Source organism: Mesoplodon densirostris, chromosome 3, assembly GCF_025265405.1.
Source record: "Mesoplodon densirostris isolate mMesDen1 chromosome 3, mMesDen1 primary haplotype, whole genome shotgun sequence".
Lineage (NCBI taxonomy): Eukaryota > Metazoa > Chordata > Mammalia > Artiodactyla > Ziphiidae > Mesoplodon > Mesoplodon densirostris.
Window position 1 is genome coordinate 145,217,338 of NC_082663.1, and position 21,721 is coordinate 145,239,058.

The 21,721-nt window shown below is 56.7% G+C and overlaps 3 protein-coding genes across 8 annotated transcripts; 1 reads left to right on the plus strand and 2 right to left on the minus strand.

The window, feature by feature from the left end:
- The first annotated feature begins 282 nt into the window (after positions 1-282).
- EPOR (erythropoietin receptor) lies at positions 283-5,072 on the plus strand. Its single transcript, XM_060092260.1, has 8 exons — positions 283-397; positions 1,255-1,390; positions 1,766-1,944; positions 2,021-2,178; positions 2,658-2,811; positions 2,895-2,982; positions 4,279-4,366; positions 4,461-5,072. The coding sequence occupies exons 1-8, from the start codon at positions 283-285 to the stop codon at positions 5,070-5,072; spliced, it is 1,530 nt and encodes a 509-aa protein (XP_059948243.1).
- Positions 5,073-5,866: 794 nt separating this feature from the next.
- Positions 5,867-7,893, minus strand: SWSAP1 (SWIM-type zinc finger 7 associated protein 1). The gene is made up of 2 exons (XM_060092261.1): positions 7,648-7,893; positions 5,867-7,018 (listed from the first exon to the last, which is right to left on the minus strand). Exons 1-2 carry the CDS (start codon positions 7,891-7,893, stop codon positions 6,515-6,517), a joined length of 750 nt encoding a protein of 249 aa, XP_059948244.1. The 3' UTR covers positions 5,867-6,514.
- Positions 7,894-13,058: 5,165 nt separating this feature from the next.
- On the minus strand, positions 13,059-21,278 carry PLPPR2 (phospholipid phosphatase related 2). 6 transcript variants are annotated; one of them, XM_060092263.1, is made up of 10 exons: positions 21,129-21,278; positions 19,667-19,841; positions 18,780-18,859; positions 18,057-18,245; positions 17,795-17,930; positions 16,701-16,924; positions 15,627-15,803; positions 14,966-15,088; positions 14,593-14,644; positions 13,059-14,466 (listed from the first exon to the last, which is right to left on the minus strand). In XM_060092263.1, exons 3-10 carry the CDS (start codon positions 18,843-18,845, stop codon positions 14,123-14,125), a joined length of 1,311 nt encoding a protein of 436 aa, XP_059948246.1. In that variant the 5' UTR covers positions 18,846-18,859; positions 19,667-19,841; positions 21,129-21,278; the 3' UTR covers positions 13,059-14,122. The 6 variants fall into 6 exon arrangements, with proteins under 6 accessions (XP_059948246.1, XP_059948247.1, XP_059948245.1 ...); XM_060092264.1 differs by having other exon boundaries at positions 13,060-14,466; positions 16,701-16,972; positions 18,057-18,170; XM_060092262.1 differs by having other exon boundaries at positions 13,060-14,466; positions 16,701-16,972.
- Positions 21,279-21,721: the final 443 nt, after the last annotated feature.

The following is a 21,721-nucleotide window of genomic DNA, read 5'->3' on the forward strand; positions in this document are numbered from 1 at the left end:
CCCGCCACCCCCCACCCCACCCCTCAAGGGGCCCCCAGGCCCTGGAGGGCCTCTGCCCTCTCTAGCCAGGCCCGGCAGGGCGGCTGCCTCCCTCTTATCTCAGCCCAGGCTGCCTGCTGGTCCCGCCCCCTCGGGGGAGCTGCCACTTGGAGGCGCCTGGCCGGGAAGGCCTGGTCAGCTGTGTCCGGCGGAGGCAGCTGCTGACCCAGCTGTGGACTGTGCCTGGGGTGGAGGAAGGGTGGGGGGCAGGAGCCCTGGGCCTCCCGTGGCAGGGGCTGCATCATGTATCATCTCAGGGCACCCCTCTGGCCTGGAGTTGGCTTCCTCTGTCTCCTACTTGCTGGGACAACCTGGGCTCCCCCACCCAACCCACCGGACCCCAAGTTTGAAAGCAAAGGTAAGGGTGGAGCTGAGTATGGACCCCCGCACTAGGTCCTGGAGGGCAATTCTGGGGCCTGAACTTCCAGCCTGGGTCCTGGGGGCTATGCCAGGTTCTGAACCTGAGTCTGTGTCCTGGAGCCCCAGCTGGTGTCTGAACCCTAGACTGGGACCTGATATGGCATACTGCGGGTCTGTATCCCCAGACTGCGTCTGCGGGAGAAGCTAGAGAGGGGCGTAAGTGTCCTGTTTTATCTTCTCAAGGAGTCTGGGACATGCTAAACACTACATGGGGCAGGGGTGGTGCTGGTTCTAGGCCCTGTGGTCTAGAGTCCCCAAGGGGAGGGGACCTAGCCGACCCTCCAGTGGGGGAGGGAGGCTAAAACCAGGGTCCGAGTCAGAGAGGCCCGGCCGCAGGCGTCTGTAAACACTGTTTGCATGCGGGCGCCATATCCCTGGGTCCGCGGGGTTGAGGGAGCGGGGGCGGGGGGCACGGTTGGCGCTATCGGGCAGCCGGGAGCCTGCCGGGGCTGATAGGGGACCCCGCCTCCTGCACACACACACACTCACCCGCACGCACGTCCTGGGCTGGGGCGGGGCCGGCAGCGGGAGGCGGAGGCCTTGAAGGCTGCGCTCAGCTCAGCCGGTCGCGGGGTGGGCGGGCGTGTGTGGGGAGACAATAAGACATGCAACCTACGCATGGGAGTTCGGGGGGCAGCACTTCTACAGACCCCTCGAGGGGCCCCGCTGGGGTAGACAGAGGGGCGGGGCTTTTTTCTTATCGGTCCGCACAGGCGGCAGGAGGGAGGGGAGGATGCTGTGGCCCGAGGACGGGGCTCGGGTCTCCTGACCCCCTCCCCTGGCCCCCATCCCCAGCGGCCCTGCTCACAGCCCGCGAGCCTGAAGAGTTTCTGTGCTTCACCGAGAGGTTGGAGGATTTGGTGTGTTTCTGGGAGGAAGCGGCAAGCGCCGGGGTCGGCCCAGACAACTACAGCTTCTCCTACCAGCTCGAGTGAGTCCGACGGGGCAGGTGGAGCGCCCCACAGGTGGAGGGGGCGGGCAGGCCTAGCAGCGCTCCCCGGAGCTCGCACTTTGGGACTTCTGGTGCCAGGGGCCGGATGGCACCTCCGCTGGTAGTCACTACTGGGAAGCCCACGGGGTCAGGGCTGACACGCTGCCTAGTGGTCGGGGCTGGAACACTCCCATGATCACTGCTGGAGTGAGACCCCAAACTAAAGGGCTGGGACAACACCGCTCCAAAACAGGACTAAGGCGTCGCGTACGTCGGGGCTGCGACGCCCCCTGGTGGTAGTGTCCAGAACGCACCCTCGGTCCCGGCAATGCCTCCCAACTTGCTCCCTACCCTCGCTGGTTCCTGGGCGAACAGGGGTGAGCCGTGGAAGCCGTGCCGCCTGCATCAGGCGCCCACCACCCGCGGCTTGGTGCGTTTCTGGTGCTCGCTGCCTACAGCCGACACGTCGAGCTTCGTGCCCCTAGAGCTGCGCGTCACTGCGGCCTCCTCGGGCGCTTCACGCTACCGCCGTATTATCCACATCAACGAAGTGGGTAAGAGCGCTGGGAACGGGAGAGTGGTCGGGAGGGAGTCCCAGTCTCCGCCCACCTGAGCAACCCCTCTCCACAGTGCTCCTAGACCCTCCCGCTGGGCTGCTGGCGCGGCGGGCAGACGAGGGCGGCCATGTGGTACTGCGCTGGCTCCCACCGCCTGGGGCACCCATGGCAAGCCTCATCCGCTATGAGGTGAACATCTCGGCAGAGAACGCCGCTGGTGGCGCGCAGAGGGTGAGGCTCGCTCCTACGGCCTAGCCCCAAGGGCTCCAGAGTCAACAGGCCCTCTAGGTCCCACCCAGACGGTCACCACGGCCCCGCCCCCATGGCCTCGCCCCTCCACCTCCCGCCCAAGACAGCTCCACGTCCACCGACTTGTCCCCTTTCCCAATGTCCCCTTTCCCCAGCCCACCTGGACTCAATCCCACTTAACCCTTGTCCCAAACCCTAGACTTCTTCAGGGCCCGCCCCCTCTGTGCTCTGGCCCCGCAGTTAAATAGCCCGAACCCGCCCTCTTCTACCTGGGGCCCCATCTTGATTGGCCCCGACCCTTCCTGGGCCCCGCCTCCTGCTTTTATTGCCCGCCTCCCCATGCTTGGGCTCGGTTCTTCCTTTATCTGATTGGTTCGGTCCCTCAGGGTCCACCCTCACATGCTCTCCTTTGCCCTCCCCGCCCCTATTGGCGACACCTCTCACCTGGGCCCCGCCTCCAGGTGGAGATCCTCGACGGCCGCACTGAGTGCGTGCTGAGCAACCTGCGGGGCGGAACGCGCTACACCTTCAGGGTACGCGCGCGTATGGCCGAGCCGAGCTTCGGTGGCTTCTGGAGCGCCTGGTCCAAGCCTGTGTCGCTGCTGACGGCTAGTGGTGAGGCCCCAGGCAGGGGTGTAGAAGGGGCCGGGCGGAGCATGGGGCAAGCTCACCGCCCTGACCTCCTCCCTGCTCCCCAGACTTGGACCCCCTCATCCTGACGCTCTCCCTCGTCCTCGTGCTCATTCTGCTGCTGCTGGCCGTGCTAACCCTGCTCTCCCACCGCCGGTGAGCGCCCCACTCGGCACCTGGCTCAGATTCCTCCCCACCAACGTTCTCCTTTCCCTGTGGGAACCTAGGCTCAAAGAGGGGCAGGCACTTGCCCAGGGTCACACAATGAGGAGTCAGTGGTAGGACTGGGATGCAATCCAGGTCAGACGCAGACTCTTACTTAAAGTTCTCTGCTCTTGGGCATACTTTCACCTGGTTTTCCTCCTACCTCAGTGGCTGCCCCTTCTTGGATTCCTTTGTACTTTTCCCCAAATTCATCAACGTCTGTAAAATCAACCAGATGGGCTTACTGAAAGGATTTAACCCCATGTGTCTCCCACCCCTGTTGTCAAGCTCCTTAGATGCTTTACGATATGACCAGCCATCCTGAGGTTTTTGTAATTCCAAGTACAAACCATGTGTTTTCACACCCCCAAGGCTTGGCACATCCTGTTCCTCCTGCCGGGAATGTCCTTCTTGCCATGTCTGCCAAGCAATCTCCTAGTTGTCTTTCAATGCCCTGTTCATTTACTTGGTTGGAAAATACATACTGAATGCCAACTATGTGCTAGGCACTGGGGAGAAAGTGTAGAACAAACCAGACGTATCCCTGACCTTGTGGATCTCATAGCTGAGTCACACAACAAATAAGGGAATCAACAGATATTTGATTATAAATTGTGATGAGTGATATCACAGAAATAAATGGGGTGTGGGGCCATGACAGGATAGTCAGGGAAGGCCTCTGGGAGGTGACATCAGAGCAGAAACCTGAAGTCTGGTAGGAGGCAGCCACATGAAAAGCAGGGAGAAAACCCAGCAAGTGCAAAGGCCCTGCGGTGGGAATGAGCTTGGAACATTGAAGCAGCTGCAAGAAGAGCTGTATGGCCAGAGAAGAGTGTGTAAGGGGGTAATGGTGGATGACGAGATGAAGGAGGTGACAGAGGTCAGACCATGCAGGGTCTTCTGCAGGGCTGTGGGGAGGAATCGGGATTTTATTCTGAATGCATTGGGGAACTATGGAAAGGAGTAAGGAGGGAAGTAACATAATGGACCTTCAGACAAGACTGGGTGGGTTTTAGAGGGAGCATATTGAACTCCTATGCATCCTTCAAAACTTTGTTCCAGTTGCCCTTCTGTAGAGCCTGGCAGATGCTTTGGCCGAGCCCCTGTTCCTCAGCCCCACGCACTCCTCTGCCTTCATCATGATCACAAGGGGCTAGGAGTATCTTTGCCCTGTGACTGGTGCTGAGGGGGTGCTGGTGAATGTTCAATGACACATGCCCAGGTATTCGTTTCTTTTGGCTTCACTAGGACTCTGAAGCAGAAGATATGGCCTGGCATCCCAAGCCCCGAGAGCGAGTTTGAGGGCCTCTTCACCACCCACAAGGGTAACTTCCAGGTAGGTGGCCTGGTTGTCCCATCAGGGCCTGGGGTTTCCCTGCTCCTGTGGCTGAATCCCCAGTCTCTGAGCAGGCTGCTGCTGTTTTCCCCAGCTGTGGCTGTACCAAACTGATGGCTGTCTGTGGTGGAGCCCCTGCACCCCCTTCACAGAGGACCCACCTGCCCCCCTGGAGGTCCTCTCTGAGCACTGCTGGGGGGTGACACAGGCAGTGGAGCCAGGGGCAGATGATGAGGGGCCCCTGTTGGAGCTGGTGGGCAGTGAGCATGCCCAAGACAGCTACCTGGTGCTGGACAAGTGCTTGCTGCCCCGGAGCCCACCCAGCGAGGACCTCCCACAGCCTGGTGGCGATTTGGATATAGCAGCCATGGATGAAGCCTCAGAAGCATCCTCCTGCTCATCTGCTTTGGCCCTGAAGCCTGGGCCAGAGGGGGCCTCGGCTGCCAGCTTTGAGTACACCATCCTGGATCCCAGCTCCCAGCTCTTGCGCCCGAGGGCACTTCCCCCTGAGCTGCCCCCTACCCCACCCCACCTAAAGTACCTGTACCTCGTGGTGTCTGACTCTGGCATCTCAACTGACTACAGCTCTGGGGGTTCCCAGGAAGCCCAGAGGGGCTCATCCAATGGCCCCTACTCCAACCCTTATGAGAACAGTCTCATCCCAGCCCCGGAGCCTTCACCCCCGAGCTACGTGGCCTGCTCCTAGGACTCCAGCACTCAGATGCACGGGGACCCAGAATGACCTCAAGTGCTACTCCAGGCCCAAGATTTATCCGGCAGGGTCAGTGAGGCCTGCTGACCTTGGCTTTCTGCTCAATTCATCCTGGTCAGAAAGTCACAACCTTGCAGTACTTTTAAATGTACAGTGTTTTGTGTAGATATATAAATATATATAAGTTTTCTGTCATGACTTCTATAAATACCTGTAAGCCCCATCTTTTCCCTGGGCCCAGGCCATAGGAGAAGCAGTAAAAGGCCTTGAGTTCAGTCTGAAATTCTGACCTGGCAATCTGAATAATAATAATAAAATGAATTAGTTAGTACGTTATGCTAGCTGCCCTAACAAAGCTGCCCTGAAACTGAGTGGCTTAACACATTAAATATTTTCTCATTTCTCAATTCAAACAGGTGGGCAGCTATCCCTGGGATGAGTCAGAAGCCCAGACTGTAGCTTTACCATCCCCCAGGGCTACCCTGGGGTCTTTAGATGGATCCTCTGCATCCTGCCAGCCAACAAGAGAGAGACAGCAGAAGATTCTGTGGCCTTTAGGGACCTAGCCTAGAGGTGGGCGCCATCTCTTCTTCACAAATTCTACCGGCCAGAAATGGTCATGTGACCCTAGCAAGAACCATGGACAGCTGGGAAATGTAGTTTAGCTGTGCACCCAAGAGAGAAAAGCTGTTTAATGAGCTGCTAGCTAGTCCCTGCCACTAATAATAATACCAATAACATTCATTCCTAGGGCTTTATTCTGAATCAGGCCCTGTCCTAAGACAGCACTGTGATGACAAGTGGCTCAATGGGAGTTCTGGTTTAACCACTTTTAAATAGTTTGACATAACCTAGGAAAGCTGAACGTATGCATACCTTCTACTCCAGCAATGCCACTTCCAGGTATGTACCCTAAAAACCCTCACACACATGAACCAGGATATGTGTACAAGAGTGTTAATAGCAGTAAATAAGTCAATCTGATGAGTAAATTGGGGTATAGTCACCCAAGGAATTATACAAAGTATAGAAAAAGGAATGAATGAAAAAATGTGGCCGAATGTTTTTTGTTTTTTGGCTGCGCTGCATGGCATGTGGGATCTTAGTTCCCAGGCCAGGGATCAAACCCGTGTCCCCTATACTGGAAGCATGGAGTTTTAACCACTGGACTGCCAGGGAAGTCCCACAGCCGAATCTTAGTAACAATGTTGAGCGGGAGAAGAAGCAAGTCTCAGATTACATTTATCATGAAACTCTTTACAAAGTTCAAAACAGCAAAATTAAACAATATGTTGACAATAGGTACAGGATAATGCTATATTTATGAGAGAAAAAGCCCTTTATAATCCTTTAGGTCTCTGAATTTGCATCTGTCCCTGAGGTAGGTATTCCAGCCATGCAAAGTGAAGCATAGAGAGGTTGTCACATTCCAGACCTCAAGGTTGGCCTCCAAAGCTTGAACCCTTGTGCAGGCTGGTGTCACCAGCCTGCATGGGCCACGGGGTGACTGTCATCTCTCCATCTTGTCGGAAAGTCACCCGCCACTCTGCCCTGGGACCCAGCCCACCTGGCTCCAGGCAGGCTCGGAGGCAGTACTGTCCTGGGCCTGGTGCATCGGGCTGCAGCCAGCACTGGGCAGGGAAATACCTCTGAAGCAGTGCCAACTGCAGGGCAGTCGCACTGTCTTCCTCCTCCTGGGTCTGGAGGGCCACAATGAGTCCACAGCCCCGGCCAGACCCAACCCGGTGGCTGAAGTGGGCAGCTGTGTCCAGAAGCAGGGCGGCCAGGTAGGCGGCTTCCTGGGACCCGGGGTCTTCCGCTAGGTACTCCTCCAGGCCATCGAGCAGCACGAGAGAGGGTGTTGGCCCCCGGGTCTCATGGGCAGAGCACAGGAGCCGGAGGAGCTCACGGGTAGAGGGTGGGTATTGGAAGCGGATCTTCTAGAGAGAGGAAAAAAGGAAACGGCCAGATTCATCACAGGAAGCCAGGCCCTCAGCTATAGCAGCCCTGCTTCCTTGCATACTTTCCTGGACGTGGTTCTCACTCCCCAGACCGCTGGTTCCAGAGTGAAGCAGCTAGCTCAAGAGTGGTCGAATATTCTTCTGTTCGCCACGCCCGCCCCCCCACCCCATTTTATTTTTTGTTTTTCTAATTCTGCACTCATCACTTCCCGGTATTAGTTAAGAACAAGGTATATCGTTTTGTCAAATCTCTAGGGCAATCTTTCCACGGAAAACCTGCCCATAGCGTCCGACCCCAGCTTTGACTCCTGCGGCCCAGAAACTCCTGTCCACACCCGACCCGTGTTTAGCCCCGCCCCTACTCGCCCCTGACTCCACTCTTTGGGCGCCACCCTTTGCTAATTCCGCCCCCTCATTGGATGGTTTCTCACTCAATCTTAACAAAGCTTCGCATAGTCCCACCCCCAACTCGTTCCAGACTCCGTCCCATAATGGCTGCTCCGGCTTGCCCTCCCTTCGTCTCTGCCATTGGTCTGTCTCTGCCTGTCACTCAATCCTCCATCCGCCTCGCTACTGGCTGGTCCGCCTCCGGTCCCGCTCCGCCCCACCTGTAACCGCAAGGGTTCGAGCGCAGCTCCAGTCCCGCGAGGCAGGCTTTGCAGAGGCCTCCGAGTCAGGAAGAGGACAGGGCCTCGGCCTTCCCCTGCCGCCTCCAGGGCCGCCGCGAATAGCAGCGCTGTCTTTCCAGAGCCGTGACCGCCGAGCAGCAGCAAAGGCGGTTCAGCCTCAGCTGTGTTCTCCCCGGGGCCAGCCGCGCTGCCCGAGTTTAGCACCCGCCTCAGTGTCTCCGCCATTCGCAGCGTACCTCTGTCCAATCGGCGGCCCGTTCCTTCCCTTGATCCCGCCCAGGACGGGGTCGCATTGGTTACAGTGCACTTAGCTTCTCCATTGGTCCAATGATCTATTCATCAAAGCTAGATCGACGTTTCCTAGCTCCTCCCCCGGTGAAGGGGCAAATAACCTAGTCTGAGGAAGGAATGGAGGCCTTTGAGGGAGATAAGGCCCTTCCCTGGGTGAGTCCGCTGGCGGAAGCAGCATGAATACTGTTATTCTGAGCTAATAAGCTAATCAGACAATACAAGGGTTGAGAGTTGGAGGGAGTAGGCCCTAATCACTGACACATTACTTAAAGTCTCCAAGCCTCAGTTTGCTCACCTGTAAAATGGAGCACATGGTATCTCAGAAATATTGTGATGCGTATGTGTGTGTTTCTGCTGATGTCACCCAGTGACAATGAAGAAGGGGAGAGATGGAGGAGCTGTGTGCTTGTGTCTCTCTCTGTACCTGAGTACTTGCACAAATGGGGGGGCTGCAGGCTTGAGGACATTCGTGTGCAAAACATCCGTCAGACAGCAAAGCAGCTGTCTTTGAGGGTCTATAAGAAGAGTCTCATCTCAGCTGGCCTCCTCATTGGCCTGGGGGCTTCTGGAGTCCTGCTTGGGATACAATGGGAGGCAGGACCATAGAATTAAAAAAGGGCCAGGAGAGAAGAGGCAAAGATGAAGGGGCTGGGAGACTGAGGGAGAGCCACAGCACGACTTTGTTTGTCACTTTCACTTCGGTATCTCCAGTGCCCAGTCAGTGCCTAGGGCATTGCAAATTCTCGGTACAGGTTCGTTAAAGGAATGAATGAAGAAAGGAAGGTAGAACTGATGAGAAACTGGGAGAGAAGGAGGAACAAGGTGAATGATCAAGTGATCACTGGTTGGGTCTCTTCACCCAGACTTCTCCCCAGAGCTGCCGCTCACGCCCCAGTTGCCCTGGCAACTCTGTCTCCTGGTAACTTCAAAGTGGTGCTGTTGCCAGGAGACCCAGGGGCAGGGCCGAACTGAGATTTCCAGGGCTTTCTCTCTCCCTCTGGGGCCAGAACACAGCTCCACAACATCCCCCAATACACCCACTCACAAAGCCGGGTACCCCCACATCCCTCTACAAATACATACACACACACACACACACACACAGCATCTCTGCATATATTTCACATCCAGAATCCCCATCACTCACATGCTCACAGCCATGTCCTATCCTGACACAACGCATCCCATACATCCCACATTCATGCCCCCACCCCCTTTCCCTTGCACACATACAAAAACACACTCTGATACAACCATACCATTGTCACCACACACACACACACACACACACATGAGGCATGCTGTTACATTCCCCTGTCAAATGCACAACCTCAGCCCCATGGTTCACCTCACTTTGCAACACTCTAAATACACAAGCACCCAGTAGTGACACCCATATCACACAGTTCCACACAGTTATATACATGGGAGTATGCCCAACACAGCCCATTTCAAGTCCTTTGCACTTGCTGTTCCATTGCCTAGAGCACTCAGCTCCCAGATATTTATCCCTAATTGTTTTCATTCCATTCAGATCTCTGCTCAAATATCACCTACTTAGGCTTTCTCTGACCACTTGTGTAAAGTCACACACCCTTCACTCTTTAATTGCTTATTCATCTTTATTTCTCTTCAAATAACTTACCACTTCCAACCTTATGTATTTATTTTATTGCCTCTCTCCCCACTAGTATGTCAGCTCCACCAGGGTAGGGTCCCTCTTTCTTTCACTACTGGGTCCCCAGCTCCTAGAACAGTACCTGGCACAGAGTAGGTGCTCCTAAATGTAGCTGAGTGAGTATATTGGCAGAGATGCAGACATTAGGTGTATCTCTCATGCACACGGTACTTCTTTCCCTCCCTTCTCAGGATCCCATCTTCATGTCCTGACAAAAGGACTCTTACCTTAGAGGGGCTCCCTGGAGGAGGCAGGACCGCAGGGTGAGGGGACAGGGAGGTGGAGAGCTCAGGGTCAGTCTGTGTGCCTCCCTGGTTTATCAGCATCCTCAAGTGATTAGTTCATTCATTTGGCAAACACTTATTGAGCACCTACTGTGTGCCTGGCCCTGACCTAGGAGGCACAGGTGTTCAGCGGTGAACAGACAACAAAATCTCTGTCCTGCTGGAACTGACATCCTAGCGAGGGAGGAGATAATGAAGAGTTTAAATAGTCTATGGGCAGATGATAAGTGTGTGCAAAAAAAGAAAAAAAGTTTGCACAGGGAAGGGAAGGGCCAATTGTTTGTTTGGTTTTTGCAATTTTGAATAGGGTGGTAGGGGCAGGCCTCCCTGAGAAGGTAATACTTGAGGAAAGGCTTGAAGGAGTTGAGAGAGGGAACTGTGTAGCTATGTAGGGGAAGAGCATTCCAGGTGGAGGCACCTTCAAGTGCAAAGGCCTGGGGGCACTGGGAGAACTTTGGTTTTTACATAGAGTGCCATGAAGAGCCAACAGAGGGTTTGAGCACAGGAGGGTCATGGTCTAACTTACATTATAAGTCAGAGCTCAGTTTTTAAAATAAATTTATTTATTTTATTTATTTATTTTTGGCTGCATTGGATCTTCTTTGCTGTGCACCAGCTTTCTCTAGCTTCGGCGAGCAGCGGCCACTCTTTGTTGCAGTGAGTGGGGGTCTCACTGCAGTGGCTTCTCTTGTTGTGGAGCACGGGCTCTAGGCACGTGGGGTCAGTAGTTGCAGCACGTGGGCTCTGGAGTACAGGCTTCGTAGTTGTGGTGAACGGGCTTAGTTGCTCCGCGGCATGTGGGATCTTCCCAGACCAGGGCTTGAACCCGCGCCCCCTGCAGTGGAAGCACGGAGTCTTAACCACTGGACCACCGGGGAAGCCCTCAAGAAGCCTTTTGAATAAGCAAGCACATCTTAGTATGGATTTTCTTTCTTTTTTTTTTTCTTTTTTTCTTTTTTTTTTTTGTGATACGCAGGCCTCTCACTGTTGTGGCCTCTCCCGTTGCGGAGCACAGGCTCTGGATGCGCAGGCTCAGCGGCCATGGCTCACAGGCCCAGCCGCTCTGCGGCATGTGGGATCCTCCCAGACCAGGGCATGAACACGTGTCCCCCGCATCGGCAGGCGGACTCTCAACCACTGCGCCACCAGGGAAGCCCTCTTTTTTTTTTTAATGTTTATTTATTTATTTATTTTGGCTGTACTGGGTCTTAGTTGCAGCACGCGGGATCTTCGTTGTGGCATGTGGGATCTTTAGTTGCAGCATGTGGACTTCTTAGTTGCAGCACGCATGCAGGATCTAGTTCCCCGACCAGGGATCGAACCCGGCCTCCCTGCATTGGGAGCATGGAGTCTTACCCACTGGACCACCAGGGAAGTCCCTTAGTCTGAATTTTCTACCTAAAATTATCCACCCTGGGATGGGGGTGCGTGCAAGGCCAGGGCTGCTGTCTCCACCCTCTCTAGCGGGCCCAGACACTTCTTTGTGTCTGGCAGCCCCGCCTTTACCCTTTCTTGGCCTCTGCTTAACATCAGGACCACGGACAGCGCCAACCGGGTTGCGGTAGGGCGCTGTCCATTGTGCTGAAATTTTGCTTCTTTCCTCCCCGCGTGGAGGCAGCTGTGCGTCTGGAGGGACCACGGGCCTCAGGGGTGCAAGCCCTGGAAATAGAAGCTCTGGGCGGTGAAGCAGGGGGCTCCATGATTCTGTTCCTCCTCTGCCTGCAGCCCTCTCATGCGTCCATCTCATTCCCTGCAGCCCTCAATCCACCCCACCACCTCCTCCCCCTCCATCTCCCTGTCGCTTGCTCAGCTCCAACCGCACAGGTGTCCTCACTGTTCCCCGAACACAGCCGGCACGTTGCCACTTCAGGGCCTTCATTCTTGCTGTTCCCTCTGCCTGGAACGCTCCCCCAGCTCCACACTGTGGATACTTGCATGGCTCCCTTCCCTCCCTCCTTCACACCTCATCTCCAGTGCCAACTGCTCAGAAAGAACTTCCCTGACCACCCTCTTTAAATTGCAAGCTGTCTCCCCATCCCAGAGTTGTCCCATTGTCTTCTCTAGCTTGAGTTTTCTCTGTCACTTATCAATCTAACATATCAGCGATCTCAATCCCTGACCTAAATCCTTGATCCTACAGTTTAGAATTCAGAATTTTTCAGATTTTCGAAAGGTACTACGGTGTAAATACTACACACTGAATAACACCCCTAGTTGGACCTGGGATAACATTCTAAGTCGAACACTTTATCTTCGGCAAAACATAAGAATAGTCACATAAAGTTAAATAAAGGAAAGCTATAATAACCTATGTCAGTTCAGGTCAGGTTTTGCCACAAATGAGAAACAAATTTTGGTTTCCAGACCTTCTTGAAATTTGGAATTGTGGTTTTGTGTATAGTTTATTTATCTTGTTTATTGTCTCTCAGGTGTTGGAAAGTGAGCTCCATGAGGGCAGGATTGTGTGTCTGTTCTGTTCACTGCTGCAGCCCCTGTGCCTAACTAAACAGCACCTGGCACTCGGCAGGGGGTGCTCCATAGTGTTTGCTGAATGAATAAATGGTGGATGGATGAATAAACGAGAAAGAAAGGAAAGCAGACTCCCCTTTCCTGGTTTCTGGATGACTCCGTGCCCTGAATGGCCTGTCTGAAGTCCCTAAGAGCCACAGCATATGCAGGGTGGGGGAGGTGGTCTGTGGCTCCATGTCCCTCCTACCTTCCCTGGTCTCTGCTGGGTCCTCAGGGATTGGTTCTCAGCAGAACCCATAATCAGAACCCCTGCTCAAATCCATGTAGTCAGGGATTCAGCTTGGAGGTTCCTACAGCCTTCAGCATCCCCTTCTATTAGAACCCTTAGGGTCCCCTCACCCAATTCCCTGTGCCCTCTGCACCCTGGCCATGGTCAGAAACAGGCTAGCCACCTGGGGAAGGCAGTCATTATGAGGCCCCTCACCGTGTGTTTGTGTGCCTTACATGCGGCTTGTAGGGCTGTTCAAATTTGACATGAAGAAACAAGGGCACAGAGAGGTTAATTAACTTTCTTGAGGCCACACAGCCAGGAAATACTGAGCCAGCATTTAAAGCCAAGTAACGGACCCCACAGCCCCATGCTGCCTCTCCACAATCGCCCTGTGACAATACACTCACTCACACCCAGCCTCACTGACACCTAGACCCAAAATTAAAGTCCTCCACACCCTGCCACCTGGGGGAGGAAGGCAGGTGGCCAAACTTCTGTTACAAACAGGTCTTTATTAAAGATGAGGAGGGGGCAGGAAAAGGGGGCAGTGTCTCCCCTGCCCACTGCCTTTGGCTGCCTGTGGTGGGGAGCCCTCTTTGCTCCACCTGTACCCCTATGATGGCACATGTGTATGAGGCTGAGGCATGGGGGGCAGTGTGAAGAACAGGGGTGGCTTCTAAGAAAAAAAAACTCCTTCCCCAAAGCCCTCATAAATAACAGAAGGGTTTGGGGTGACCTGGGCACAGACAAGGAAGGATGCAGCACCCTGAACCCCAAAACCTCTGAAGTGGGGCAAGCCCTGCATAAGTTGGGAGTTAGGAGGGACTGGGTGAGAGATTGCACGTGAGGGAGGGGCTGAGAGAGGAAGGGGTACCCCAAGTACCCTGCCACGGGGGAGCCTGCCCCCCACCCTCCAGTTGGACTCTCTGAGGAGAGAGGACCCGATGACAAAAGATGACCCCATCTCCCTCCTCTCCTTTGCACATGCTTAGACATGGGCGGTCCCCCATTGACTGGAATCATACCCACCCACCCTAGAAATTCTGAGAACCAAGGACTCCTATTCATTGTTCAGACGCTGAACACTGGCTAGAGTTGCCCTCTTGCCTGAGGATTCTAAGAAATGATGGGGAGGCTCCTATTGGCTGGAGTAAACTCCTTTTGGCCAGAATTCTGAGAACTGGGGGGCTCCCACTGGCTGGGCAATGGCCAGTGGAGTCAGGCCTTGGCCCTTAAAAGGGCAATCCTAGGAGGCAAGGACCCATCTCCCAACTATGCCCACTTGGATGTCCCAGAGGGCAAGAGAGGCAGGGGGTCCCCTGGATGTCCTTCCAGCCATGCTCTGAGGTCTGGGCCTGGCTGGTTTGGGGACAAGGGCTTTGGCACTCACACAGCACACGCACACACACGCGTGGCAGGGAAGAAATGGGGACTGGGCAGATTCTGGGTGGGTGTTGGGCCTCACAGCAGGTGGTCACGGCTGGCAAACAGGTAAGGGCTGAAGTTGTCCCGGTGGAAGGGGGAGGGATAGAGTCCACTAAGGGTGTACAGGTCCCGCAGAAGGGGTGTGGGCAGCAGCAGCTTCCGGCCACGGCCACCACCCCCGCCCGGCCCCCCAAGCCCAGGGGAGGAGGGCGAGGGGCCCTGGCTGGGGGTTGGTGCTGGCAGGGGCAGGGGCAGAGGCAAGGGTGTTGGCTCAGACCTCAGTCGAGGGCGGGGCACACGGGGTGATGAACACATGGCTGGAGCCCTGGAGGACACGCAGCTGGGGATCAGGTGGCCACGGTGGGCGCAGTTCTGCGGCTCTAGGGATCAGAAGTCAGGGGGTTAGAAAGCTTGGGAGGGGTCATGAGAGCACAGGTGAGACCTCTGTGGCAGTGACCGCCATCTGGAAGTCCCCTTGTTTATCCTCCCACTCCCTCGACACTCACTGGATGGGGTGAGCCGTGCCGGTGTCGAATGCGGCCTGCAGGCCTCGGGTTCCTGAGACAAAGAGGCAGAGGGAAGGGGCTAGCGGCCCCCTGGGCCCCACTGGCCAGAGCCACAAGGGGCTCATCGGGCAGAGAGCCCAATGGAAAAGACAACAAGTTTTCAGGATTAACCATGTTCCCTTGGGAGGGAGAGGGGGTTCCCACCCTTGCATCCTGTGGGACGGTCCCCCCAGGACCTAGGTCCACAGAGATGAGTGATCCCTCTACCTCTCCATGGCCCTGAGACCCCCACTGCCTGCCTGACTTCCTGCCTCCTTTGTCCTCCTCCACCCACCACCCTCTCCAGCCGGGAGCAGCCCCCGGCCCCCCTTACCTGGGCCACACTTAACTTTTCGAGGCGGCTGTCCATGGTGGGGGTTTGGCCCAGGTCCTCCCAAGGGGAGAGCCTTCGGCCAGAGGGTGGCCGGCTCTGGAAGTTGTGCACAACACAGGTGACCTGTGACAGAGGGAGGGGGCATGCTGAGGCCTGAGGCCAATAAGGTAAATTACCATCCCCATTTTTCAGATAAGGATACTGAGGCTCAGGATTTCAAAAACAGCTAACACTTTTATGGCGCTTACTATGTGCCCAACACTGCTCTTTCCACTTTACTAAGAGATAGGTACTATTACTACTTATTCCACACGGGGAGGCAAGTAAGGCCAAGTTGTGTAAGAGGATCTGATCCTGTCCTTATTTAAACCTTTGGTATTTTGGACATTATGGGTTTTTGCATTAATTTTGATTTTTAAAAATGTTCCACTAAAATATGATTTATCTTGTTTACTGAGTGTTTTGGCTCCTCCTTAAATTTTGTGCTCAAAGCGAGTGCCTCACTCGCCTTACCTTGGTCCCAGTCCCGTTATCCCAGTTCACAGATGAGAATGTCCAAGCTACATAAGGTTAAGGGACTTGCCCAAGGTACAGAGTCCACACCCTTCACCATCATGCAGTCCTGCCTCTTGGGTCAGGGATGGATGGCAAGGGGGCTCACCAGAAAGGTGGCGATCGCCGCCCCTGTCAGGAAGCCAGCCAGCACGTCAGACCAGTGGTTGCGGTACTCAGCCACGCGGACCACGCCCACCAGGAAGGCGGGGCACAGCAGGGCCAGGCAGAGTGAGGGTTTGACCAGGCGGGAGCCCTTCACGCGGAACACGAGCGTCACGTACATCTGCAGGAGCCGGATGGGTCAGAGGAGACATGGCAGCAGCAGTTCCCAAACCCAAGCGGACACTACACTCAGGGATAGGGGGTGTGGCCAGAATCCTGAGAAGCCGCAATGGGACTGGAGGCACCAGCCAGGGGCTCCAGGGAACAGAGCCCGGGGGACAGGAGTTCAGGGGATGGAGTCATGGACCCCCATTGGGCCTTTGCAGGGATGGGGGTGTGTGTGGCCTGAGCACCAAAGAGCAGTGGATAGGGTCTGAGGCTCAGGTCTCTGGGGGACCTGGGGCCCAGGTCCAGGTGGGATGGGGAAGGGTGCTTGCTGGCTTAGGGTGTGGCCACAAAGTCAGAGAGTGGAGTCAGGGCTTAAGTGACAGGTCCAGGACTCCAGGAGGTGGAGTCCCCAAACCCCTGGGGACCACTGACAGGGTTAGAAGCAGAGTCCCCAATGTCAGAAAAAGGAGTCGAGGCAACAGAGGGTGCGACCAGGGGAAGACAGGGGACACAGTTAGAAAGTTCCAGTGAAGTCGAGTCAGGAGCGTGGCCAGGCCAATATAGGGCGAGGACAAACTGGAGGGCAAGGGCTCCAGGGGATGGAGTTGAAAGCCCATTACCGAGTCACCCAGCCAATATCCAGGACCTGTAGCATGGCGGAGACTTGGCTAGGCTTCAGGGTGCTGAGCCAATAGCCTCCTTCAGGTGTGGCATTAGTGGGTCAGGAGGCGTGGCCAGACACCAAGGGGGGCGTGGCCAGAGTCCAAGGGGAGGAGTGGGAGCCTCTGCCCCAGGGACGGTGTCACAGTGATGCCTGGCCTCACTCGGTGAGGGATTGGAGGCTCCAGCCCAGACGGTCTCCTGCCCGCTGGCAGGCCCCCTACTGCCGTGCCCCCGTTTTGGGGCTCACCGCTGTGTAGGCTACGGCGTAGGCGCAAAGGGCAGCGTCCTTGCAGGGGAAAGCGCGGCGCGCAGCGGCCACAAGGCTGGGGCTGCCAGCACAGGCACCCTGGTCAGTGACGAAACGGTTGGGCCCTGGCCGGTCCGGTGAGGGTGGCGGGCAGCCCAGGGCTGTGTAGTTGGGACGGCACACAGACAGGAAGTGCGGCGTCGGGTTGCCGGTCACCACCTGCCCTGCGTTGGCGAAGATGGTCGTGGTGAAGAGGCCGAAAGAGTAGACCCCTGGGGTGGGGTAGGAAAGGGGGTTCATGCCAGGGCCCAGCAGCCGTCCTCCTGTGAGCCCCCCTACGGCTCATATAGGCCCCTGTCTCCTTGTTCCTGTGACTGACATTAAAGCATAGCTGGGACTCCCCCTAACACCATACCCCGTAATAGCTGGGCCATGTTCCTCTTCCCTTGGGACCACCATGATGGCATTCTGGGCCTCTGGCCTCTGTCCCTCTGGGATTACCAATATGCCAGGAGTGGGCCCTCCTCTGGAATCCATTATAGCTGGGCTGGGACCCCTCAACAGCATTACATCAGGATTGGGCCCATGCCAGGGACCTCCTAGGACCACCGTGATGGCATTTCTGGGGCTCCTATACCTGCCCCTGGACTCGCTATTACTGAGCTGATCACTTTTCTCCTGGAGCACCACTCAGCCAGGGCTGGATCTCCAGCCCTCTGCCAGAGGGACCACCATTTTGGATGAGCTCTGCCCTACCCCAAGGCCACCAGCTATGGCTGGGACCATATTCAAAGTGTAGCCAGCGTTCTCATCTCCCTGCCCCCAGGGCCCCCTGGTGTCTGTCCTGTGCTTTTTCTGCCTGAGACTCTCCTTGTGGCAATTTGGGGCCGTCCTCTTATAGCTGTCGTCATGGTTGGCTTAGGCCCCACCCATGTCTCTAGAACCTCCACCATGACTGACCTCAGCCCACATCCCTATTTCCCCATGAAGTCACCATCATGACAATTCTAGGCCTTCCCCCCCTGGAATTCTTATTATATCTGAGCCTGGCCCATAGCCCTTTTGCATGGCTGACCCCTGACCGAGTCACTCACCCAGGAAGCGGACCAGCCTCCGCAGTGGGGGGCTGAAGCGGCAGCAAGCCCCGGACACGATGGTGCTCTCCCCAGTGACTGGGATGGTTGACGGTGGTGCAGGGAAAAAGGCACGTGCCAGCTCCCCAAGCAGGATCTGTGGGCAAGACCGAGGCCTGGTCTTCCTGGCCTTCAAGCCCAGCCCTCCACCCATCTCCACCTGGCCCTCCTGCCTCCTGGAAGGCCCTTCCCACAGTCTGAGCCAGGTTACCCCCAGTCTCACCGTGAGGGTGGGCCCAGCGGTGACCAGGGCGTAGATGAGGGCCGGGGGTGCTCTGCTGGCAGCCTCAGGCCCTGGGTAGGGCTTGGCATAGGTACTGTCATAGCAGAAGAAGCCCTGGGTGTGCACGGGGAAGGTGTCCGTGAACTCCAGGCGGTAAGCAAGCAGGACCACGATGCCCAGCAGCACCGACTGCCGCCCAGCCAGGGTGAGGAGAGAGACAGAGTAAGAAGAGAGAGGGTCAGGCCTGAGCTGGGCCACGGAGATGGAGACACAGAGATGGAGACAGAGACAAGGGGGAGAGATAGAGAGAGAGATGAAGAGGAGAGAGGAGATGGGACTGGGAAGAGGGAGAGAGAACAGGGCCAGAGCTCAGAGAGAGAGAGAGAGAGAGTGGGTAGTGGAGGAACAGACCAACAGAGAAAGTAAAAATACTACTGATAGAAATACTAGAGTTACCACAGGTGTAACTCTTATTGTGGGCAGGGCGTCATACTAAACCTCTTCCATGAATTAATCCATTTTACTTTCATAACAGTCCTAGGAGAGAGGGACTGTAATTATGCCCATTTGACAGATGAGGAAACTGAGGCTTGGGAGGGTAAGTGAGGTGCCCAGAGTCCCACATTAAGGATGGGCAGAGCTGGGTTGAACCCCGGATTGCCACTTCCGAAAGTGCCTCCTCCCCCTTGAGGGTCTGGGCAGGGGAGGTACTGTGCTCCTCACCTCCACAAAGACAAAGCAGGGAATGATGGAGAAACTCCTCTTCAGCTGAGGTCTCCCTCCCGCCATGGTGAAGGCCGGGCCTGTGGAGGAGGGGAGGGAGTGGCACTGCCAGGGTGGGGCCTTGGGGAGGCTCAGGTCACCTGCTTGTGGAGTCTTCTGGCCACAACCTGGCCCCCATCCCTGGCCCCTCGGACTACAGCCAAGGAGCCCTGGCTCCGCCCCCTGAGCCTTCTGGCCACATCTCCACATAGGCAGGTCTTGCCCTGCCCCTGCCCCTGCCCCTGCCCATTGGAGGCACCACCCTCCCCTGACACAACCTGCTCAGCTCAGCCTCTGCTGGGGTCCCCACAGATTGTATAGTGGTCTTCTCCTCCAACAGCCTACACAGGAGATTCTGACCCCATACCTTTTAGGAGGGCCTGGCCTCCTTAGCATGTGGGACCCATGCCCTTGGCCTTTAGCAGACTTCTCCAACTAATGTGGACCTCTCCCCCACAAAGAAGGGTCCTCACCCACACTAGTTTTTAGGAGACCCCATACTCTTTCCCCACATGCTTTACAGGAGACGCCATGTTCCCTGTCACCCACCCCCACCAAGCCCCTCCCCCTATACCACTTCCCCCATGGCCCTCAGGGGCCTCCCTCTCCTGTCCCCATGGGCTGTGCCTGACTGGTTCAGGCTGATGGCCAGGTCCTCCTTCTCTCCCAGCTGCCTCTCCCTCTCTCCCTCCTTCCCCCTCCTCCCAGCCCGTCTACCTTCCTGTATCAAGAGAGGGCTATCTCCCCGTCAGTGTGCTCTCCCCTCCCCCCAGTCTAACCTCAATCCCCAGCACTGATAGGCCAATGCAGTCACACCTGCTTGACCCATTCTCCCAGCCTAACCTCACCTGTGAAAGGGCCCTATGACTTCCTGCAGGCCGCTGCCACGCCCACAGACTCACAGCCACTCCTGGCGGCCAGCAGGGCAGGGATGGTCACCCCCATTGCACAGATTTGGAAACTGAGGCCCAGGCAGGTAAGGGGAGGCACTCTGGGTCCAGTGCCCCATCCACGTAGCTTGCTCTGCAATGTGACATGTGGGGGTGAGGGTCACCAGAGAGTCCAGATGCCCAAGATGCCCACCTGGCCATGGCCCCCTCACCTTCTTAGAGACACAAACACACACCGGCACCCCCAGAGTACACAAGTCAGCCAGAGCTTCCATCCCAAACACCACACACACACACACACACACACACACACACACATACACACCATCGCACAGCACTCATTCATCCCACCAACAAGGGTCAAGGGCCTGCTGGGTTCCAGGCCCTGTGCTGGGTGCCAGCCTTGTGGTGAACAAGACAGGCTCGCTCATTCAGACAGGTGCCCAACACCCACTACACACATAGCTGCACACACACACACACACACAGCACAGTGTGCACACGGCTTGTCACAGACACCCACACAGATCAAACAAATGTCCCCCCACACATGGTCACTGGGACACAACAGGAGGTCCTTCACACACCTCACAGCCCCACACACAGCCCTCACTCCACCACCGTCAGGGACAGACTCGAGGCTGCCAACACACTTAAGAGCCACATCAAAAAAAGAGTCACCACACACAGTGGGGGGGGGGTCACGGAACTGGTCACAGCGTCACACCCCCAATTACAAGGCACAGGATGACACACATTAACAGTCTCTCGTCCACACTGACAGTCCTAGGAGCGCCCTGTGCCATCCACAACCGCAGCCACATGGCCACACGAGGGCACAGACATGGACCATGGCACAGACTCGCACACAGAGCCACACAGGAAAGGCACATGATCACAGCCACACACTGGAACACAATAACGGCCCCCCCCCACCATCAGAAGGAACACACAACAGCAGCCACACAACGACAGTCACACGCACACAACCATACAGACATCGAGCCAGCCACACAATCACTGTAACAGCAGTCACACGGCCACTCAAAGGCGACCCCAACAACACAGCCACCACACACTCACCATCAGAGTGATACCCACGGCGACAGCCGCAAATGACAGCCACAGGAGACACAGTCACAGAGACACCACACAGACACCCCTGAACCCACACACTCATAGTCACACACTGACACATAACGACAACCACACAATCACCGTCAGCCTCACCAGGGTCCCCTCTCCATCTTCCCCTCCCCCAGCCCGGTCCCCAAGCCTCAGCTCGCAGCCTCCCCTCCCCCTCCCCGCGCTGGACCCGCAGGGGACCCGACCCACAGGAACCGAACCCTGGCCAGACAGACCGAGGGTCGGAAGCAGGCGAGAAGGGGTACAGGGGGCTCCCCAAGGCCCTCCCCCTCACCGGGTCTAGACTGCCGCCGCCTGAGCCCCGGCTCCACCTAGACGGCCCCGGCGCGGCGGGACTGACAGACAGACGGCCGGCCAGCGAGCGAACGCAGAGATGGAGATGCCGTCGGCCGGCCGGGCCGCGCCGCGCCGCGCCGCGCAGCGCAGACTCCGCGGCGGGGAGAGGGGCGGGGCCTCCGGGAGCGTTATTTGCATAACCCGTGAGGCGGGGCCTCGCGGAGTCTCATTAGCGTGATCCGGGGCGGGGCCTCTGTTGCTCTTTGGGGCAGGGCGTTTTAGAATAGATTTGGGAGGGAACGAAGGTTGGAGGTTGAGAGGGAGGACCTTGGTGGGTGCTGAGAGGAAGGAGAGTGGGGTGTCAGAGCGTGACCCTGGGCCGAAACCCTGGGCGGAGATGAGAATGATCTCCCCACACACACCCTGGAGTGCTGCTCAACCCCCCTCACCCCTGAGGCTCGGGGCCCTACGGTGGCCCCCTGAGGATATGGCGAGGCCATCAAAGGAGTTCTGCAGCAGGTGCACAGCAGACCTGGGGGGAGATGGGGATCTGGGGGCCCCAGGCGACTCTGGACTGCTCAGAGCTGGGGC

Excerpts from the sequence above, each read along its gene's own strand:
- EPOR (XM_060092260.1), top strand. The coding sequence starts at position 283 with ATGTATCATCTCAGGGCACCCCTCTGGCCTGGAGTTGGCTTCCTCTGT. Across the intron at positions 1,391-1,765 it reads AGCTTCTCCTACCAGCTCGA|GGGTGAGCCGTGGAAGCCGT; the intron begins GTGAGTCCGACG and ends CTGGGCGAACAG. Across the intron at positions 1,945-2,020 it reads TATCCACATCAACGAAGTGG|TGCTCCTAGACCCTCCCGCT; the intron begins GTAAGAGCGCTG and ends CCCTCTCCACAG.
- SWSAP1 (XM_060092261.1), bottom strand. The coding sequence starts at position 7,893 with ATGGCGGAGACACTGAGGCGGGTGCTAAACTCGGGCAGCGCGGCTGGC. Across the intron at positions 7,019-7,647 it reads TCGAACCCTTGCGGTTACAG|AAGATCCGCTTCCAATACCC; the intron begins GTGGGGCGGAGC and ends TCCTCTCTCTAG.
- PLPPR2 (XM_060092262.1), bottom strand. The coding sequence starts at position 18,845 with ATGGCGGGAGGGAGACCTCAGCTGAAGAGGAGTTTCTCCATCATTCCC. Across the intron at positions 18,246-18,779 it reads CCTGCTTTGTCTTTGTGGAG|TCGGTGCTGCTGGGCATCGT; the intron begins GTGAGGAGCACA and ends GCTGGGCGGCAG. Across the intron at positions 16,973-17,794 it reads GAGGCTGGTCCGCTTCCTGG|GGGTCTACTCTTTCGGCCTC; the intron begins GTGAGTGACTCG and ends ACCCCACCCCAG.